The sequence below is a fragment of the Sardina pilchardus genome, chromosome 22, assembly GCF_963854185.1.
Source record: "Sardina pilchardus chromosome 22, fSarPil1.1, whole genome shotgun sequence".
NCBI lineage: Eukaryota > Metazoa > Chordata > Actinopteri > Clupeiformes > Clupeidae > Sardina > Sardina pilchardus.
The window spans coordinates 4,852,542-4,870,356 of record NC_085015.1 but is presented as its reverse complement, the minus strand read 5'-3'; the positions used below and the strand labels follow the sequence as shown (position 1 = coordinate 4,870,356).

Sequence of the window (17,815 nt, the reverse complement as noted above, 5' to 3'; positions counted from 1 at the left end):
TTTTTATGTTTATCTAATTGATCTTTTTTATTGGTTGATCATATCATGTTTGTTTTATTCCCGTTCTTTTTGAATAAATTGGGTCTGTGCACATGGCATGTGCTACATAAATAAAGTTTACTTACTTACTTACAGTACAACCAATCCAGCAGCTGAAGATCTGGATTTCATACCAGCAACCAGTACAGCATCCAGCTACCAGTCCAGTCAGCCGTCTTGGACCCGACTTCTTGTAACAATTCTAATTTAGCCTATGGCATGTTCTCTCTATGTACACCTGTATTCGTTTTATTTGTAATACAATCAACTCATCAGATCAGTACATTTGATCAAACACATCTTCAGTCCGGTTATTCATCCTCCACCAGTCTGGACACCACCACAAGTCTAGCCTCCTGAGACCCTGGATGTAAATTTGAATGCATTTTTCATTTCACTCAATTATTTTGGCTTAGTAGGGCATCATAAACATACAAAAAAAATTTCACCTCTGTACATCAAGTAGTTTTTGAGAAAAACGATGTCCTCGTATGAGGACATTGGGTCTCTATTACCATAAAATACAATGAGATTGCCAATCTAGAAAGAATGTGAATATTCATGTGTGTACTCCAAGTGCCTAAGATTCAACTATTAAGAAAACAGTTTGTTTTTATTGAACAGAAATGTCCTGTTATTAATTTGGTTAAGTTTAGTGTTTATTTGTAAATGTTAGTTGTACGTATGGGTCACACCCATGTGGAGAGAAGTCTATCCACAATCAATTGAAGCGAAACAGTTCTGCTCTATTTGTTTCTTATTTGTTTATTTATTTATTTTTGTAATTCCTTCAATGGATTTATTTATTCAGGCTACTCTATTATGTCTATGTCCACACTTTGACTTCCATTATTGCTTTACAGTAGTTTGATATGGCCAATGAACGACAATTTCCAATGTAATATGTAGCCTAAAAATGAAATTATGCGTACATTTCAGTCCCGATGTCCTCGTATGAGGACATGAAAGTTAAACACGTCCTGGTCTGTTTGCAATGATCGAAATGGGGGAAACTTGATGCCATATCATACTACAACTATTCACAAACATATACAAAAAAAAAAAAATGTCATAACGTTCACTGGCATGTTACCATGACGATAGTTCTCATGCATATGCCGGTAAAGCGTGGAGGTGGATTTCGACGCCATATTGCTTTTTCCCAAAACATTGTATTGTGTGTCTGATAACACTAGAGGGTAAAATGAAGTGTCCACATATAAGGACAACAGGTTTTTATTCAGAAAAAGTAAGCACAAGGTAAAGCAGAGCCTAAATGTAATGTCCTCATATGAGGACGCAGGGTCTCAGGAGGCTAGGTCAAGGTCAAGGTCAAGGTTAACTTTATTATCCCACCAGGGGGAAATTCATTTGGTCATTGCATGAAGTAGGACAGAGCCTGGTCGAGCTGTACCTTGCTCCATGACAACGGGATACGGGGGTCCATCCGAGGGTAATGCAGTGGGGCCAGAAGTCAGAAAGTTAATTATGACCGTCGCTTGCATAGCTACAGTAGCGTAGCAGTCACAGGAGTCAAAGCACTCAAAGTTTTTTTTTCTCCTGTCATCTACTTCGTGAATTTATGGTCAACGATTCCCGGGACATCGTAACACCGGGGCACATGAAACTAGCCTGTTAGAAAGCAAAGGAGGAGCCATCGGCCTCAATGACCAATCTTATGGGTGGAGTGCTAGCCCTTCTTAACATCCAGGATTAATATGACGGTTTATAAAGTAGTAACTAGGCAATCTTTGATATGACCATTGGTCAAAATCGTTACAAACCCATTTTGTAAAACTATCCTAACATATTTCAACTAGAACTAGTAGGAGAAAGTTATTTCTCCTATTATGTTTGCAGATGACACCACTTCAATTATGACTAATGCAGACTTCAATACTCTTATAAAGGACACCAACAGTGGACTAGCTTCCTATGCTACTTGGTTTAAATTAAATACATTATCTCTGAATGTTAAACAATCTAATTTTATGATATTCAGAGGTAAAAAGGGATACCCAAAAAATTCCTTTAAAATTATGATTGAATCATCTGAGATGCCTCAAGTATCATCCATGAGATAGTCACTCTTGATGAATGCTTGAGTTGGAGAGAACATGTAGATTGGGTTTGTAAAAAAGTGAATAAATCAATTGGTATAATAAGGAAGATTAGTCATCTAGTCTCCCTAAACTCACTTCTTATTCTTTACTATAGTTTAATTTATCCATATTTTTCTTATTGTAATTTAGTCTGGGCGAGTAAGGATGAATAAGGTGAACAGTGAGAGCTGATTGGCTCAGAACTGATTCTATAGCTCTGTAATCAGGGAGAGTTTTGGCTACGGCTGGGATTGCACAGACTCCTCAGGTAGGGCCAGGCTGCTGGAAGCTGCCATTGTCTGTAGGTGGCATCGGATTGGTTGCAAGCGCGTATGTGTCATCGATTTCAGAATTCTGATTGGCTGCTGGCATGTCTGTAGGTGGTATCGGATTGGTTGCAAGAGCGTATGTGTCATCGATTTCAGAATTTTGATTGGACGCTGGCATGTCTGTCGGCTGCACCGGATTGGTTGCGACAGAGTAGATCAAACTGATGTCCTCCGGTTCAGTGTTAGTTTCAGAAATCTGATTGGCTGTGGTGTATATGCTGACGACAGGGGAACTGTCCTGATGAGTGCTTGCAGTCGGAGGAGATCGGAGTTTATCTGCACTGCTGCCTGTGTCCTCTATCTCTGCATAGATGCCGGTGATCTGGACACAAAGAGACCAGATACATCTTGTTATGCATCAGAAGAACAGCGGAGATAAGATAGTCTTGAGGACACACACACAGACACACATGATGTAGGCACACACGCATGCATATGCACACACACACACACACACACACACACACACACAGACAAACCGATAGTATAATCAACAGAAAGCTCCACACCTCTTCAGCATTACTTGGGTTCCTTTGTGATGATCGTGGTGCTGATAGGGCCAAGAACAAATGTGTTATGTTTGCAATACAGGTTTGAACAATCATTAAAATAAAGTTACATTTAGTCATCTTCAGACATTCCTCAGAAATCTCTGAAATAGAGTAACATTAAGCTGTCATTAAACACTTCCTCCTCAAGGCATGTCTTCTGTTTTGTCTACAGCAAATGAAATTGAATGCATATTTGCATTATACATGTGTGTTACAAGTGATATGCATGTCATATGTACCATACTGGTTTAACATTGTGTATTTTTTTAATTGTTTGGCATTCCAAATACTGTATGAGTGTGTTTGTGTGTGTGTGTGTGTGTGTGTGTGTGTGTGTGTGTGTGTGTGTGTGTGTGTGTGTGCTAGTCTTACTGTCCGTCCTTGTCATCCTGGTCCTCATCAGTATGATGGTCAACACCAGTAGGGTGACCAGCACAGCAGCTGCTAGTCCTCCGTAGAGAGGTGCATTCTGCCCTGTAAGGACATCCCATTACAGACTATCACACAGTAATCACTAAGCAACACAACCGTAATCACTAAGCAACACAACAGTAATCACTAAGCAACATAACAGTAATCGCTAAGCAACACAACTCAGTGCTGTGATATACTCTACACCAGTACAGTTGAATTCTTACAGCAATCAGGAGAGGGCTAGCTTAGTCATAAGATGCTAAACTTGCCATGGTATTAATGTTGATAGGACGTCATATCAAATGTCTTAAACGTGTGTGTGTGTGTGTGTGTGTGTGTGTGAGAGAGAGAGAGAGAGAAATTTATCATTTTCCTACCTGCTAAATTCCCATGTGCAGATTGTAATTCCAACTCTGATATCCTTGTGTTTCTAGATGAGAGTGTGTTGCCTATATGGGTCGAAGTATGCGTGTGAATGTGTTAGTGTACTGTATTTATTATTAACACTTCAGTTATTTACACTTAAGAAAGCATGACAAGGAAAATCCAAATGCTCATGAAAGGTCAATGTTTGATCAAACAATGTTTGAAAGAGTAGGACACATATTTGAGTACTTCCTGTTTCCCAGTGTGGTTTGACACGTGATGCTGTGGCTATGGCTTCCCCTTTAACATTCTCCATAAGACCACACTAACAACACACACATGAATGATCTTGCTCTGTCTGTCTGTTGCAGATATACTTTCCAGCACTATGTGTCTCTGTGTGTGTGTGTGTGTGTGTGTGTGTGTGTGTGTGTGTGTGTGTGTGTGTGTGTGTGTGTGTGTGTGTGTGAGAGAGAGAGAGAGAGAGAGAAAGAGAGAGGTGATGTACTGTCAGTTCCTGTATAATTTTCCTACCTGTTACATTGTTACATTCAGTGTTGGGGAGGTTACTTTATAAATGTAATGTGTTACAGTTACAAGTTACTCTGTTTAAAATGTAATAGTAGTGTAACTATTTGAACTACTTTTTCTGAGTAACGTAACTAATTACTTTTGATTACTTTTTGATTACTTTTCCTAATTTTTTAATGATATATAGTCCCCAAATCCATGCGAAGATTTCGGCCTTCGTCTACTCTACAGGCTGCCGAGCAGTTCTGTACTCAAGCGCACAAGGCAGCAAGGGCATTCAATACATAAATTAGCATCACATTTTTTGTGAGGATAATATAATGATAATCATAAAACGTTTCCAGGCAGGCAAGTAGGCCTACACTGTACACTGTGTACGCTGATGGCGCTGTAGACGTGATAGAGCCTATCAGAAGGTCCCATATCAAACTATGGCTGTGGAGGGAAACAGTTCTTTTTATATACTGTACAATCTTTGCAAAGTTTTGCTGACAATATTGAGATGTAATTCAAATTGTAATTTTGAAAAATGTCAAAAGTACCTGTAATTGAATTACACATTTTTCTACAGTAACTGTAATATATTACTGTTACATTTATTTTGTAATTAAATTATGTAACTCAATTACATGTAATGCGTTACTCCCCAACACTGGTTACATTTAACAATTTTGTGTAATCATTGATTCACAATCATGTTCACAATTCGCCTTAATCACACAAGCTGCCATTTGGGGAACCCTGTCATACAGTACAGCCACCTACAGTACATGCATAGAACACAACAGTCATCTCGTTTGTGAACTTTCACTTTCACTTTCACTTTCACACTTCCTGTTTCCAAGAGGGCACTGGTGAGCGAGCTCAGAATGAGCAGAAGCCTATTTGTTTGTCATGGAAACCCATGCTGTAGTTGTACAAAAGATCCTTCATTACTGACTAGATAGAGCAACTTAATGTATCTCTATGGAAGCAAAATTCGAACATTTCCTGTCTGCTTAAAGAGGCGTGTTGCAAAGACGTCATAGTGGGATATCGATCGGCAAGCATTTCAGTTCAAATGTAACTCACTCAATGTCACTTTCTAGGTCTGCTTAAAGGGGGATTTCGCCCCCCTCCCCTTTAAGAAAACAGAAGCTTGAAGGTTGTTGATATTTAAGTTCCAAAGAAAATCGAATTGCACCACTCCCTCTCCTTCCAAAGTAAAATGCAGACTGTGCCTTTAAATAGGCGACTTTTCCACTAAAAACTTCAGCTCAATATTATGTGCAAGACTGATGTTTATCAAGCATGCCAAAGTGTTAATATCTTAGTAGCCTACTATCATCATACGTTTTCGCATAGTACTATCCCGAAATATGTTTTGAATGACATGGGGCGCACGGAGGTGAATGGCTGGACAAAGGCTATTGTTTAGACTATGGTTTAATAATGCGTTTGGTCACGCACACTTTGCTCTTTTTGCGGAGCAAAAAAAAAAAAAAAAGAGATTCAAAAATGGCAAATCGGAATCACGCTGGGGGGGAGGAGGGGGAGGAAAGAAAACACTGCAACTCTATGGTGATCCCCAAAAACCCTGATCAAATAGGTACAAAAAAAGTGTACAAGTGTCCACTGGAAATTCTGCAGGAATACAGAAAGTGAGGGTGCCCCGCAGACTGCACTTAATTCCCCAGTCTTATCTCCATCATCATTGTTTTCATCATAGGCACAGAGTTCTGTTCTCTCTCCGGAAACAAAAAAAAAAAACAGAAAGAGAACAACAACAACAACAACAAAAAGTCCTCTTCAGTTGCCGTGTCGGCTATAGCGTGTTGAGGTGGATTATTACGTCCTGCTTCAGAAGCTAAGCAAGGTCGGTAAGTGTGAGAGACCATCCACGGAAACGTGGCTCTACCAAAACATCAATCAGTGACCGTATTATGTTTTCCTTTGTCTTTCATTGTTTCGAAGCTTCACACATTACTCGGCACATTTTCCTTTTTTTTTTTGTGATCAAATGTTTATTGGGTTTTTCTGTCTTTTTTTAAAAGAAAAAAGCATACATCCCAATACAGACAGATAGCAAGACAATATGTCAAACATAATAATTCATACATGGGTATACACACACACACACACACACACACACACACACACACACACACACACACACACACACACACACACACACACACACACACACACACACACACCTCCCACCCTATAACCTCCCTGTTTGCGACTGGTCTTTCCTCCCCTCACCCTCTCCCTCTCCCTCATTGATGCAGATGTAGGAAAATACAACAATAAGTGTAATATGAGTATCAAGTTATGCTGGACACTTGACCCTAGAATTTGAAACAAAAAGGTACAAACCTAAATAAATTAATTAGAATAACAAAAATAGAAAAAAGAATAAATAACTAAAAAATAAAAAAAATCCTAAATGTGCCGAGCAGCACTCGAGGCTTCATTTGCCCATCACTAATGATAAGTAAGTAGGCTATGCGAGTTAACTCCTCCACCTACCTGTAGGACTGCTGTGTTCTGATATTCTTCCTGTGGTCAGTGGAGGTTTGGAGGTGGGAGGAGCTAAATGAGGAAGAGGGAGGAGAAACAGAGGAGTGAGTAGTGGGGGCGGGGCAAACTCTCTAGAAATCATACTGCAACAATATTAAGGGTCTTGAATGATCCCTGCAATATTAATACTAGATATACATGCTTGTAGAGCCAAATAATGTAATCATTTCCAGATAATGTAATCACTTGTATTATTTTTTTTAAATTTTGTGAACATGTGAACAGGGAAACCTGTTTCAGTCTATGGCCATTTTGTTTGTGCCAGGCTGTATGTCCATTTCGGCTGTGAAGTTGCACATGTTGGGGGTCTATGCTGCTTGACTCATTATTGTAGCCTGGCCCTGATGGACGTTTGTGGTACTGTATGTTTTGGAACTGCTGAGTTGGCTGCCACCGCTACCACCATGCATGTGCATCACACACTGTGTGTAGGGCACCAACATTTAGCCAATAAATATAAGTTCCTTTTCTTCAAACTGCTTTTCATTCCTCCAAATCTTGACAGTGTCAAAATGCTGCAACAACATATAACATGCAATGATGATAATTTCAACGTTATGTTCTTTCTGTGGATGAATGAGGATCGTGGCCCAAGGAGCGAGGGAGGACGTATAAACGCTGAATGAGAGGCACCCAGAGAGAGAGAGAGAAAGAAAGAGAGAGAGAGGCAGGTTCCAGCTGCCTTGTCATTGTTGATAATTTATATCTTCTTTTAGGTATAATATTAGAAGGCAACAAGGACAAGACTAGAGGAGATTTTGGAGTTATCCAGTTCCCACTACTGGCCATTTGTAAAGTGCAATCATGGTGGTATCTACCATAGAGGACACCGAGGTTATGTCCTCGGTATTTCTTTCTTTAAGTTCCGTTTCATTTATGAAGTAAAACTAGTAAAACATATGAGTCATTGCCTCAACTCACCATCAGGTGTCACATAGCCTAGTTGCAGTCACATGGCCATATCTACCATTAGAGGACACCGGAACTTCTTTCTTTTTAGTTTCATTTCATTTATTAAGTAAAAAATGCTGATGAGACTATCCTTGCCTCAACGCACGTCAGGTCACACGTAGTTACAGATAGGCCTAGGCTACCTCTGACATGTCAAAACGAATGAGAAAGCTAATGTTTAAATACAATAAAGATGCAGTAGGGCCACCAATGAGATTCTTACCAGTATAGGCCTACTGGAAATGCTGAAATTCAGGATGGATATTTAAAGTGTAACTGCATCCTAAAATATGTTTTTTTTGAGCTGTTGATTGATTGAAATTACTCATAAGTGGTGACCTACACTATTGCCAGGGTTAATATTGACAAAAATCGTGTTTCCTGAGAAAAGCAACATTTCGTATGATTTTGTATTGGAGATATAGCTCTCCGCGCCCTCTACAGGTTGAAACATGCCATGGCGTTTTTGTCCAAAATGCTATTGGAATGCTGACGTAGTCCTTTTCTCCCGAGACTACATCACCGGGTCATTACAAATTAGGAATGAAACGCCCCAACACCTGCCTACCTGTGATAAGCCATGTCTGCAGCACTCATTCCCAGATTGACACGAAATCACCATGGTTGATTGGCTGCAGCAGTGCTGCACTATCTTCTAAATTTCAGAACGTCCTGCCCATTTTGAAAGCCTTTTTCAGAAATGTGAAGTGGGTGGAGTTATGGGGTGAAGTTACACTTTAATGTTGTAATGGACATTGTATGGCCCAAACATTGTCAAACGATATCAGTTATGGTATGGCCATGTGATGGCGATCTGACTAGTTTAGGCTCAAATATATGACAACCTAGGAAGAACAATACAGGCGGATTCTACGCTCTCTGAGTGCTTTTCTAGTTGGTTATTTAGACTGTTGTGTTTTTTAAAAAAACACAACACAGGAGATAGGAGGGAGAAATCAGACAGTTAGAAAGTGTTAAGAAAATAGATGTGACAGTGTCAGAAGGTATAGGTATAGGCAGCCTATGACCCAGGAATTTATAAATGCAATATGCTTAATGCAACATATCTAGCGACGCCCTAACCCTGGCTACGGCCTTGACTGTGAGAGGCCACTTTACCAAGCTGCACTCACTGTGATTTGGAAAATGGACTGTAATATAAAGAGTCGCCTTGGCCTTGGTGTAATGGAGTTGGTGAGTCTTAAAGTCTTCAATCATTTGTTTCTCTAAAAGTAAGGATTTGCATGAAGCTGCACAAGTTTTGCATAGTAAGGCACCCAAATGGCCAGCAGCACTGGTTGGCTGCATTGTTTGGTACTGAATGTTACCGCTTGCTGATGACACATTGCTGGTGGTTACGACATCTGGAAATGTACATTACTTGGTTATATATGCTCCTTAAAAAGCCGCCAGTAATATTATTGCAACATGAGATTTATGCTGTTGAGAAAGTGACTCACCCTGCGCCACCTCCAGCTTGAATTCTGTATACATGTCATCTTCCTCATTGCCATATGAAGCAGATACACATCTGTATGTGCCAGCATCCTCTGTGTTCAGGTTGTGTATGGATGCAATAATGATTCTGCTCTCTGAGTCATGATACAGAGAGTATCTTCCTTTGGTATATGTTTTCCCATGGCTTTTTAATATTTCAATGATCATTTTTCCATCAATTTTCTTCAGGTACACTGACAGGGGGTCATATTCTTGAGGATATTCACAACTGATTTCCACACTTTCTCCCACAGACCCCTTCACTGTCCCCACACAGCATACCGAGCTCACATCTGACACATGGAGAAAAGGAAGGTGAGAGAGTGTGTGTGTGTGTGTGTGTGTGTGTGTGTGTGTTTGTGCATTTATAAACATATTATTTATTATCTATTTATATATTATAATATATGACATGTACAAAATTAGTAATTATTCATTTATATATTATAATATATGACATGTACAAAAACTCAGCTGATCTACCATAGCTGGCAATGTTATAATTGCAGTATACTATAAAGACATCAAATGTACTAACTGACACTGAAACTTGACCAAAATGCCCAAACCACACAGGAAATGCCACTGCTCTCTTCTCTCTCACTTCCTGTTTCTAAGGAAAGTGTTACGGTGTGGGCTCGTTCACACCATGACATAATAAGAGACAAGAAACAGTGGTAAAGAATATTACATTTATTGAGAAGTATAATCAAACTAAGTAAGGTTTTACCAATAAGGCACTTAGGGCACCCAGGCCTAGTGCCGCTCGGCACTGACTTCACTGGACCCATGGGGGTCATGGATTTGACCTAGGTGGGCGTCACAAAAGTAATTTACTCTTCTGGTGTAACTGAGCATTATGACCTAATGTCCAGTAACATTCCAGATGTGCCATGACTCACCTGAGAGCAGGAGCCAGATGGAGGAGATGAACACCTTCATGCTGATGAGATCACAAAGCAGCAGAAACGCCTCATCTACAGCTGGAACACTTTTGTACGTTCTGTGTTCTGCAAAAGTTCTGTAAATCCTTAAACTGCCAAACTGTATCTCTGATCCCTGTTGCTAAAGCCTGACCTATAGATCCTTTACTATAACTGAGCGTCTCTTATGCTGATCATGATAAAGATAATGTGATAAAAGCCCAGATTCCAGCAGCTGCTCGAGAGTGCGACCTCTCTCTCCTTACGTCTAAGTCTTTAAATATTTGCTTTCTTTTTTTAGTTTCACTTAGACATACGGGGTGAGGGGTGTATGTGTGTGTGTGTGTGTGTGTGTGTGTGTGTGTGTTTGCGCATGCGTGTATGCGTATGTCTGTATGTAGGGTGTGCATGTATGGTGAGGATGTATCTGAAGATGAGGGTTTTTTTTCATGTGGTCTCAAAATAACACCCAGAGGAGCGGCCTGATGATGACTTCCTGTTTTCTGTAGTCCTTGTAGTTCCCCTGAACACTTAGTACTCAACACTCACAACACCAACACAGGCCCACAGTGGACAGCTGATCTGCAGCAACACAGGCCCACAGTGGACAGCTGATCTGCAGCAACACAGGCCCACAGTGGACAGCTGATCTGCAGCAACACAGGCCCACAGTGGACAGCTGATCTGCAGCAACACAGGCCCACAGTGGACAGCTGATCTGCAGCAACACAGGCCCACAGTGGACAGCTGATCTGCAGCAACACAGGCCCACAGTGGACAGCTGATCTGCAGCAACACAGGCCCACAGTGGACAGCTGATCTGCAGCAACACAGGCCCACAGTGGACAGCTGATCTGCAGCAACACAGGCCCACAGTGGACAGCTGATCTGCAGCAACACAGGCCCACAGTGGACAGCTGATCTGCAGCAACACAGGCCCACAGTAGACAGCTGATCTGCAGCAACACAGGCCCACAGTGGACAGCTGATCTGCAGCAACACAGGCCCACAGTGGACAGCTGATCTGCAGCAACACAGGCCCACAGTGGACAGCTGATCTGCAGCAACACAGGCCCACAGTGGACAGCTGATCTGCAGCAACACAGGCCCACAGTGGACAGCTGATCTGCAGCAACACAGGCCCACAGTGGACAGCTGATCTGCAGCAACACAGGCCCACAGTGGACAGCTGATCAACACCAACACAGGCCCACAGTGGACAGCTGATCAACACCAACACAGGCCCACAGTGGACAGCTGATCTGCAGCAACACAGGCCCACAGTGGACAGCTGATCTGCAGCAACACAGGCCCACAGTGGACAGCTGATCTGCAGCAACACAGGCCCACAGTGGACAGCTGATCTGCAGCAACACAGGCCCACAGTGGACAGCTGATCTGCAGCAACACAGGCCCACAGTGGACAGCTGATCTGCAGCAACACAGGCCCACAGTGGACAGCTGATCTGCAGCAACACAGGCCCACAGTGGACAGCTGATCTGCAGCAACACAGGCCCACAGTGGACAGCTGATCAACACCAGCACAGGCCCACAGTTACTCTACAGTGCGTGACGCTGCTCATAGCAGGGCTTCCTCCTCCTCATCTTCCTCTTCGCAATAGAGCTTCACAGGAGTCACAGGTGTGTGATATTGGAATATTTTACAACGACTTTAAAAGAAGCTCCACTAATAGTAATCAAGGACAGAGTATCAATTTTATAAATTACTATCGATGTTTTAAGTATATTTTGGGCCCTTTGGCTTAAGGAAATGACTGGGTCAGATTTGAGCCCCTAGGGGACTTGGACCCTAAAGTGAGGACTTGGACCCCATGGGTACTTGGACCTGAACATGGGACGTGGACCTGAATGTGGGATAGACACTGCTGCCAGTTGCAGTACAGGATCAGTCTTGTTCAGCAGTGGTCTTACTGTATCCACTGATGTTTGTGTGTTTACTTGCATACTCTATCTGTAAATGTGATTATTTGTTATTAGCTAAGTATGAATGTCAAATCTCACGTAACTGCAAATATGTTTTGTACACTATTAGAGAGCTAATATGATTTGAGGAGGGGACTACAGGTTAAATTCATACACAGATAATAGAACACTGACATGGCAAAGAAAATGTTGTTTTACTCTCACTAATATACACACAACACAAGCAGTACAACTGTTTAACAGAGACAAATACCAAGTATATCCAATAAATTAAATACAGTGCAATATTTACATGACATAGCTGCCATATAGGGAGAGAGAGTATGTGTTTCAGTTCTCTCTTTGAGGTCAGACATACTGTATATATGCTATGGTGTTTTCTATAAAAAGCTAAGATATATGGATATGACAGCCCAGTAGGGGATGGATAACCAGACTGGAGACGTGTGTGATCAAAGGTACTGATATGATCAGTGGATTGTAGTAGAACTAAAATGAATACAGGTGTACATAGAGAGAACATTCCATTGGCTAAGTTAGGATTGCTACAGGAAGTCGGGTCCGAGACAACCTGCTGATTGGTTGTTGGTATGAACACCACGTTTTCAGCTGCCGGATGGGTTTGGGTATTTATATAGCACATGTAATGTGACAGGCACAGACCCGATGTGCTCAAAAAAAAAAAAAAAAAAAAAAAAAGAGAATAATACAACAAACATGACATGACCAAACATTAAAGATAAATTAGATAAACATAAAAAAGCTAAATGCATGATAAAAAGTAATAATGATGATTACAATAAATAATAATAAATAAACAATTAAATAAATAGCCTTTAAAGCCTAATAAAAGCTTGTGAGAATAAATCTGTTTTTAGTCTGATTTTAAAAGAATGTGCAATCAAGTTGATGTGGTTAGGCCTGAGTTGATTGTCTCTCCCGATGTTGTTAGATTTGTGACTCAATCACAGCAGGACAGAGACAGTGGTTTAGTCAAAATAAAACGATTCTTTATGTATCTTTGCAAAGAGAGAGAATGCCAGAGACCCCTGGACGCTTACACATTCTCTAAAAGCTTCAGCTTAAGTAGGCATTTTATATAGGGGTTGTTTACAACAAGAAAAGAGAAGTAGCACAGAATGTAGACAGTTCTTCACACCTATTCTGTATCTCATGCATCAGCAAACATTTTTTGATGGCTCAGAGTTTTAAATCCTCACTTCTTGTTGAAACATCACTTCTATGTCACATCTAATGTAAAAATAACAAATATGAGTAAAAACATATTTTTTTCTGCAGTTGTGTGAATGAGAGAGGGAAATGGAGCCGGATGGATTCGGTTGTGTTGTGTCTCCTCCTCAGCATTACACTGATGTTTCCTGTGAGCACACACACACATACACACACACACACACACCACACTTACATTAGATGAACTGCCGTCTCACTCAGGACATTTCGTTTTTGTCCATTTTACTTACATCTTTGTTGTTTCTGGCACTTCCACGTGTTGAATCGGACACTAATGAAGACATGCAAAATAATGATATATACAGACATGAAGTGTATCACTATCACACAGGCACTATTGCATACTGTACTACATAAAACATGAAGTGTAACATTATTACACTATATGGTTGTACGTATTGATGCTCTGACATGTAGCTGAGGATCACATTGTAAGTGGAGGTGGCAATGCAACTCTTCGACCAAAATAATGCAGTTCAACATTCCATTTTGTAAAATTAGGTGTTCATGTATATCCAATGAAATAACATGTCCAAACCCTATGAAGAATGTTTCTGCTTTGATTGGTCTGTCCATGTGAGTGTGTGTGTGTGTGTGTGTGTGTGTGTGTGTGTGTGTGTGTGTGTGTGTGTGTACATGTGTGTGTTATAATGCCCTACCTTCTTTTCCTTTCCCTCTGCTTCTCATGAGCATGAAGGCTGAATGCAGCAGAGCAAAGCACAGAGCAGCTGCTACCAGTCTCACAAAGACAAACGTAAGATGACCTGTAGAGGAAACACTACTGTGATACACATTGTGGCTACTTACTGTAACTTACTGTACTGTACTGGAATGGCTATGTAGACAACACACTAGAACTGAACTTGCTTTGTTGGTGACGGATATACAGTACTTTCTAGCAATGTGTGTGTGTGTGAGTGTTTGTGTGTGTGTGTGTGAGAGAGAAAGTGTGTAGAGAGCAAGAGACAGCATTGTCCTACCTTCTTCTGAATGTGTACAAATCCCACCTGCTCCTGTGTCTCTGGACAAGAGAGTGTCACCTGTGTGGGTAATAGCAATAGCAAACATATTTGTGTGAGAATGTGTTTGTGTTTCTTGAGCTTTAGACATTAACAGTGATGAGACCAGAGGTGCATTCAAGGTCTTTGAAAAGAGATGAATGTTCAAGGTGAATGTGTTTTTCCCGAATTGTTAAATTTCAATGATAAACATTTCAATTTCAGTGTCCATGTATGTTTGCGGAAAACTACCTCTGACTGTGTGCAAGTGTTCACAATCAATCAAAGGCACAAATGTGCACAAACCTTTGCAAATGGTTTTGCATGAGCTTTGAGTTTGTCATGGATGTTTGCCTCTATTTGTGAATTTGAATACACCTCAGTTTGCAGGTAAGCTACCTGACAAGAGGTTGTATGCAATATACATTTATCTTAAATGTATTACATAAACCTTATACAAATTATAAGTTTTATTAGAAATTGTACGACTATCACAATCACACGATGAATCTTGTTTTCAATTGTGATATGTGAAGAAGACTGGCGAATAACTGCAACAGCTGGAGTTAAACACTGTGTGTGTGTGTGTGTGTGTGTGTGTGTGTGTGTGTGTGTGTGTGTGTGTGTGTGTGTGTGTGTGTGTGTGTGTGTGTGTATGTGTGTGTATGTGTGTGTGTGTGTGTGAGTGTGTGTAGTGGTGAAATCTTCCTCCACCTACCTGTAGGGCTGCTGTGTGCTGATGTGGTCAGTGGTGGTGTGGGGGTGGGAGGGGCTAAATGAGGAAGAGGGAGGAGTATGGGTGGAGCAAAGACATTAGACTTAATACTGCAAATTGAGTCACTCTTGGCACCTGCACTTGATGGATGGATGACGGATGTTTGCGGTACAGCACTACTGTGGAACTTGCTTCATTGTTACAGCTTGCTTAGGACACATTGCTGGTGGTTAATAGATCTAGAGATGTACATTATGTACGGGATAATGGACGACACGCCGTGCGGTTATTCAAAGTTAATGCACGTTCTAGACGGTGATACGGCCCGACGCGAAGCGGAGGGACGTTCCGTCTAGAAAAGTGCATTAACTTTGAATAACCGCACGGCGTGAAGTCCATTATCCCGCTTATTCCACTGTTGCCATTGCGCTGTGTTCGTTTCCGGTGCTAATTTAAATGTTTTAATCGCTAGAACTGTATTGTTTGTAGAACTACTTTTCCCAGACACATTTCAACTCATTTCTCAAACTGCGGTTACTAGTTCTAAATGGATGGTTGCTATGGCCAAAAGCCAGTCGTTAGTTCTAATTTCCCGTTGTCAAGCTGGCACATCCCAGGATTCTGATGAACGTTAACTTTGAAAGATTGCTATTTTTCTTAGGCTACTGACACCTAACTAGCTAAATGACACCTCTGTCATATGCTAAACGTTACTATGATCTGAACGTCTGTATTTTACAGCTTCTATGTAACGTGACAGTGCATTTAAACTTCACAACGAGTTGGGCGAATTAATATTCAAGTGTGATACGGTCAAAAACAATGGAACTACTTCATAGCCGTGCGTATATCTAAAGTTAATGCACACCCTTATAGAACGCAGGACAATGGGGAACTCAACCGAGCAGTGGAATAATGGGTTTTATTATACGGCTCTCTAGAATGTTGAGGGAGCTCCCATTCACTTTGAATGGGCCTCTCCAACGTTCTACCGGTGAATAATATAAATATCACCGGTGAAAGTATATAATGACCGCTGTCAATGGCAACGGGTTTTGTGCTTCTAATTCACATCTTTCATATCAATCCGCAACAAAGCCGTTCGCTGGTTGCAATGGAATTTCATTGAAAGTTACCAAGTATGTTGTCAGGCAACACCTAACAACTGTCAACTGTGGCGAACTATTTATTTTGTTATTAGTTAGCGGAAGCCACCAAACGGTAGCCAAGTCATTGCTAAAGACACATTGAGTTAAGTTTCATTTCTCGTTTTGGCAAGTAGCCGTATAATAAGCGGGATAATGTATAGAACGCCGGTCATTATCGGAAAATAATTCCCTTCAGGACGAAGCAAAACCCCTCCGCTGCGCGTCGGGGTTCTGTTCATCCTGTCGGGAATTATTTTCCGATAATGACCGGCGTTCTATACATTATCCCTTACCTACAACGCTGCTTAAAAAGCCACCAGTAATGTTATTGCAACATGAAATTTATGCTGCTGAAAAAGTGACTCACCCTGCTCCACCTCCAGCCTGAATTCTGTGTAAAGATACTCCTCTTCATTGTTACCGTCCATTGAAGTAGGCACACATATGTATGTCCCAGCATCCTCTATGTTCAGGTTGTGTATTGTAGCAGTGATTATTCTGCTCTCTGTGTCATGATACAGAGAGTATCTGCCTTTGGTATATGTTTTCCCATGGCTTTTTAATATTTCAATGATAATGTATCCATCAATTTTCTTCAGGTACACTGACTGGAGTTCATATTCTTCAGGATATACACAATTGATTCCCACACTTTCTCCCACAGACCCCTTCACTGTCCCCACACAGCATACCGAGCTCACACCTGACACATGGAGAAAAGAGATAGTGTGTGTGTGTGTGTGTGTGTGTGTGTGTGTGTGTGTGTGTGTGTGTGTGTGTGTGTGTATATGTGTGTGTGCATGCATACTGTTTATAGATATACTTATTTCTTAAATAATACACATGTATAGTACAGAGTATAAGTATAAGTACAGAAACACAGCTGATCTACCAAGGACAATGTTATAAATTGCAGTATACTGTATAAAGACATCAAATACATTTACTAACTGACACTGAAACTTCACCAAAATGCCCAAACCACACAGGAAATGCCACTCCTCTCTGTTCTCTCACTTCCTGTTTCTAAGGAAAGTCATCCCTTCTTGTAGTATAACTGAGCATTATGACCTAATGTCCAATAACATTCCAGATGTGCCATGACTCACCTGAGAGCAGGAGCAGGATGGAGGAGATGAACACCTTCATGCTGACCGACATCACAAAGCAGCAGAAACGCCTCATCTACAGCTGGAACACTTTCATGCTGACCGACATCACAAAGCAGCAGAAACGCTTGAGCTTCAGTACACTTACTGTACACTTCTGTAAGTTCTGTGTTCTGCAAAAGTTCTGTAAAACCTTAAACTGCCAAACTGTATCTCTGATCCCTGTTACTATAGCCTAACCTATAGATCCTTTACCATAACTGAGCGTCTCTTATGTTGATCATGATAAAGATAATAAAATTAAAGCCCAGATTCCAGCAGCTGCTCAAGAGTGCGACCTCTCTCTCCTAACGTCTAAGTCTTTAAATATTTGCTTGCTTCTTT

General features: G+C 41.0%; 1 protein-coding gene across 1 annotated transcript in view; it reads right to left on the bottom strand.

Annotated features, from left to right (window-relative positions):
* Positions 1 to 17,524, bottom strand: part of LOC134070525 (uncharacterized) — an 89,902-nt gene extending 72,378 nt beyond the window's left edge. The window contains exons 1-4 of the mRNA XM_062526909.1: positions 17,432 to 17,524; positions 16,690 to 17,025; positions 15,178 to 15,231; positions 14,442 to 14,501 (exon numbers count right to left, since the gene is read on the bottom strand). Of these exons, the coding sequence (XP_062382893.1) occupies positions 14,442 to 14,501; positions 15,178 to 15,231; positions 16,690 to 17,025; positions 17,432 to 17,507 (526 nt within the window). The 5' untranslated portion in view covers positions 17,508 to 17,524. The remainder of the gene's footprint in view (positions 1 to 14,441; positions 14,502 to 15,177; positions 15,232 to 16,689; positions 17,026 to 17,431) is intronic.
* Between the last annotated feature and the right edge of the window lie 291 nt (positions 17,525 to 17,815).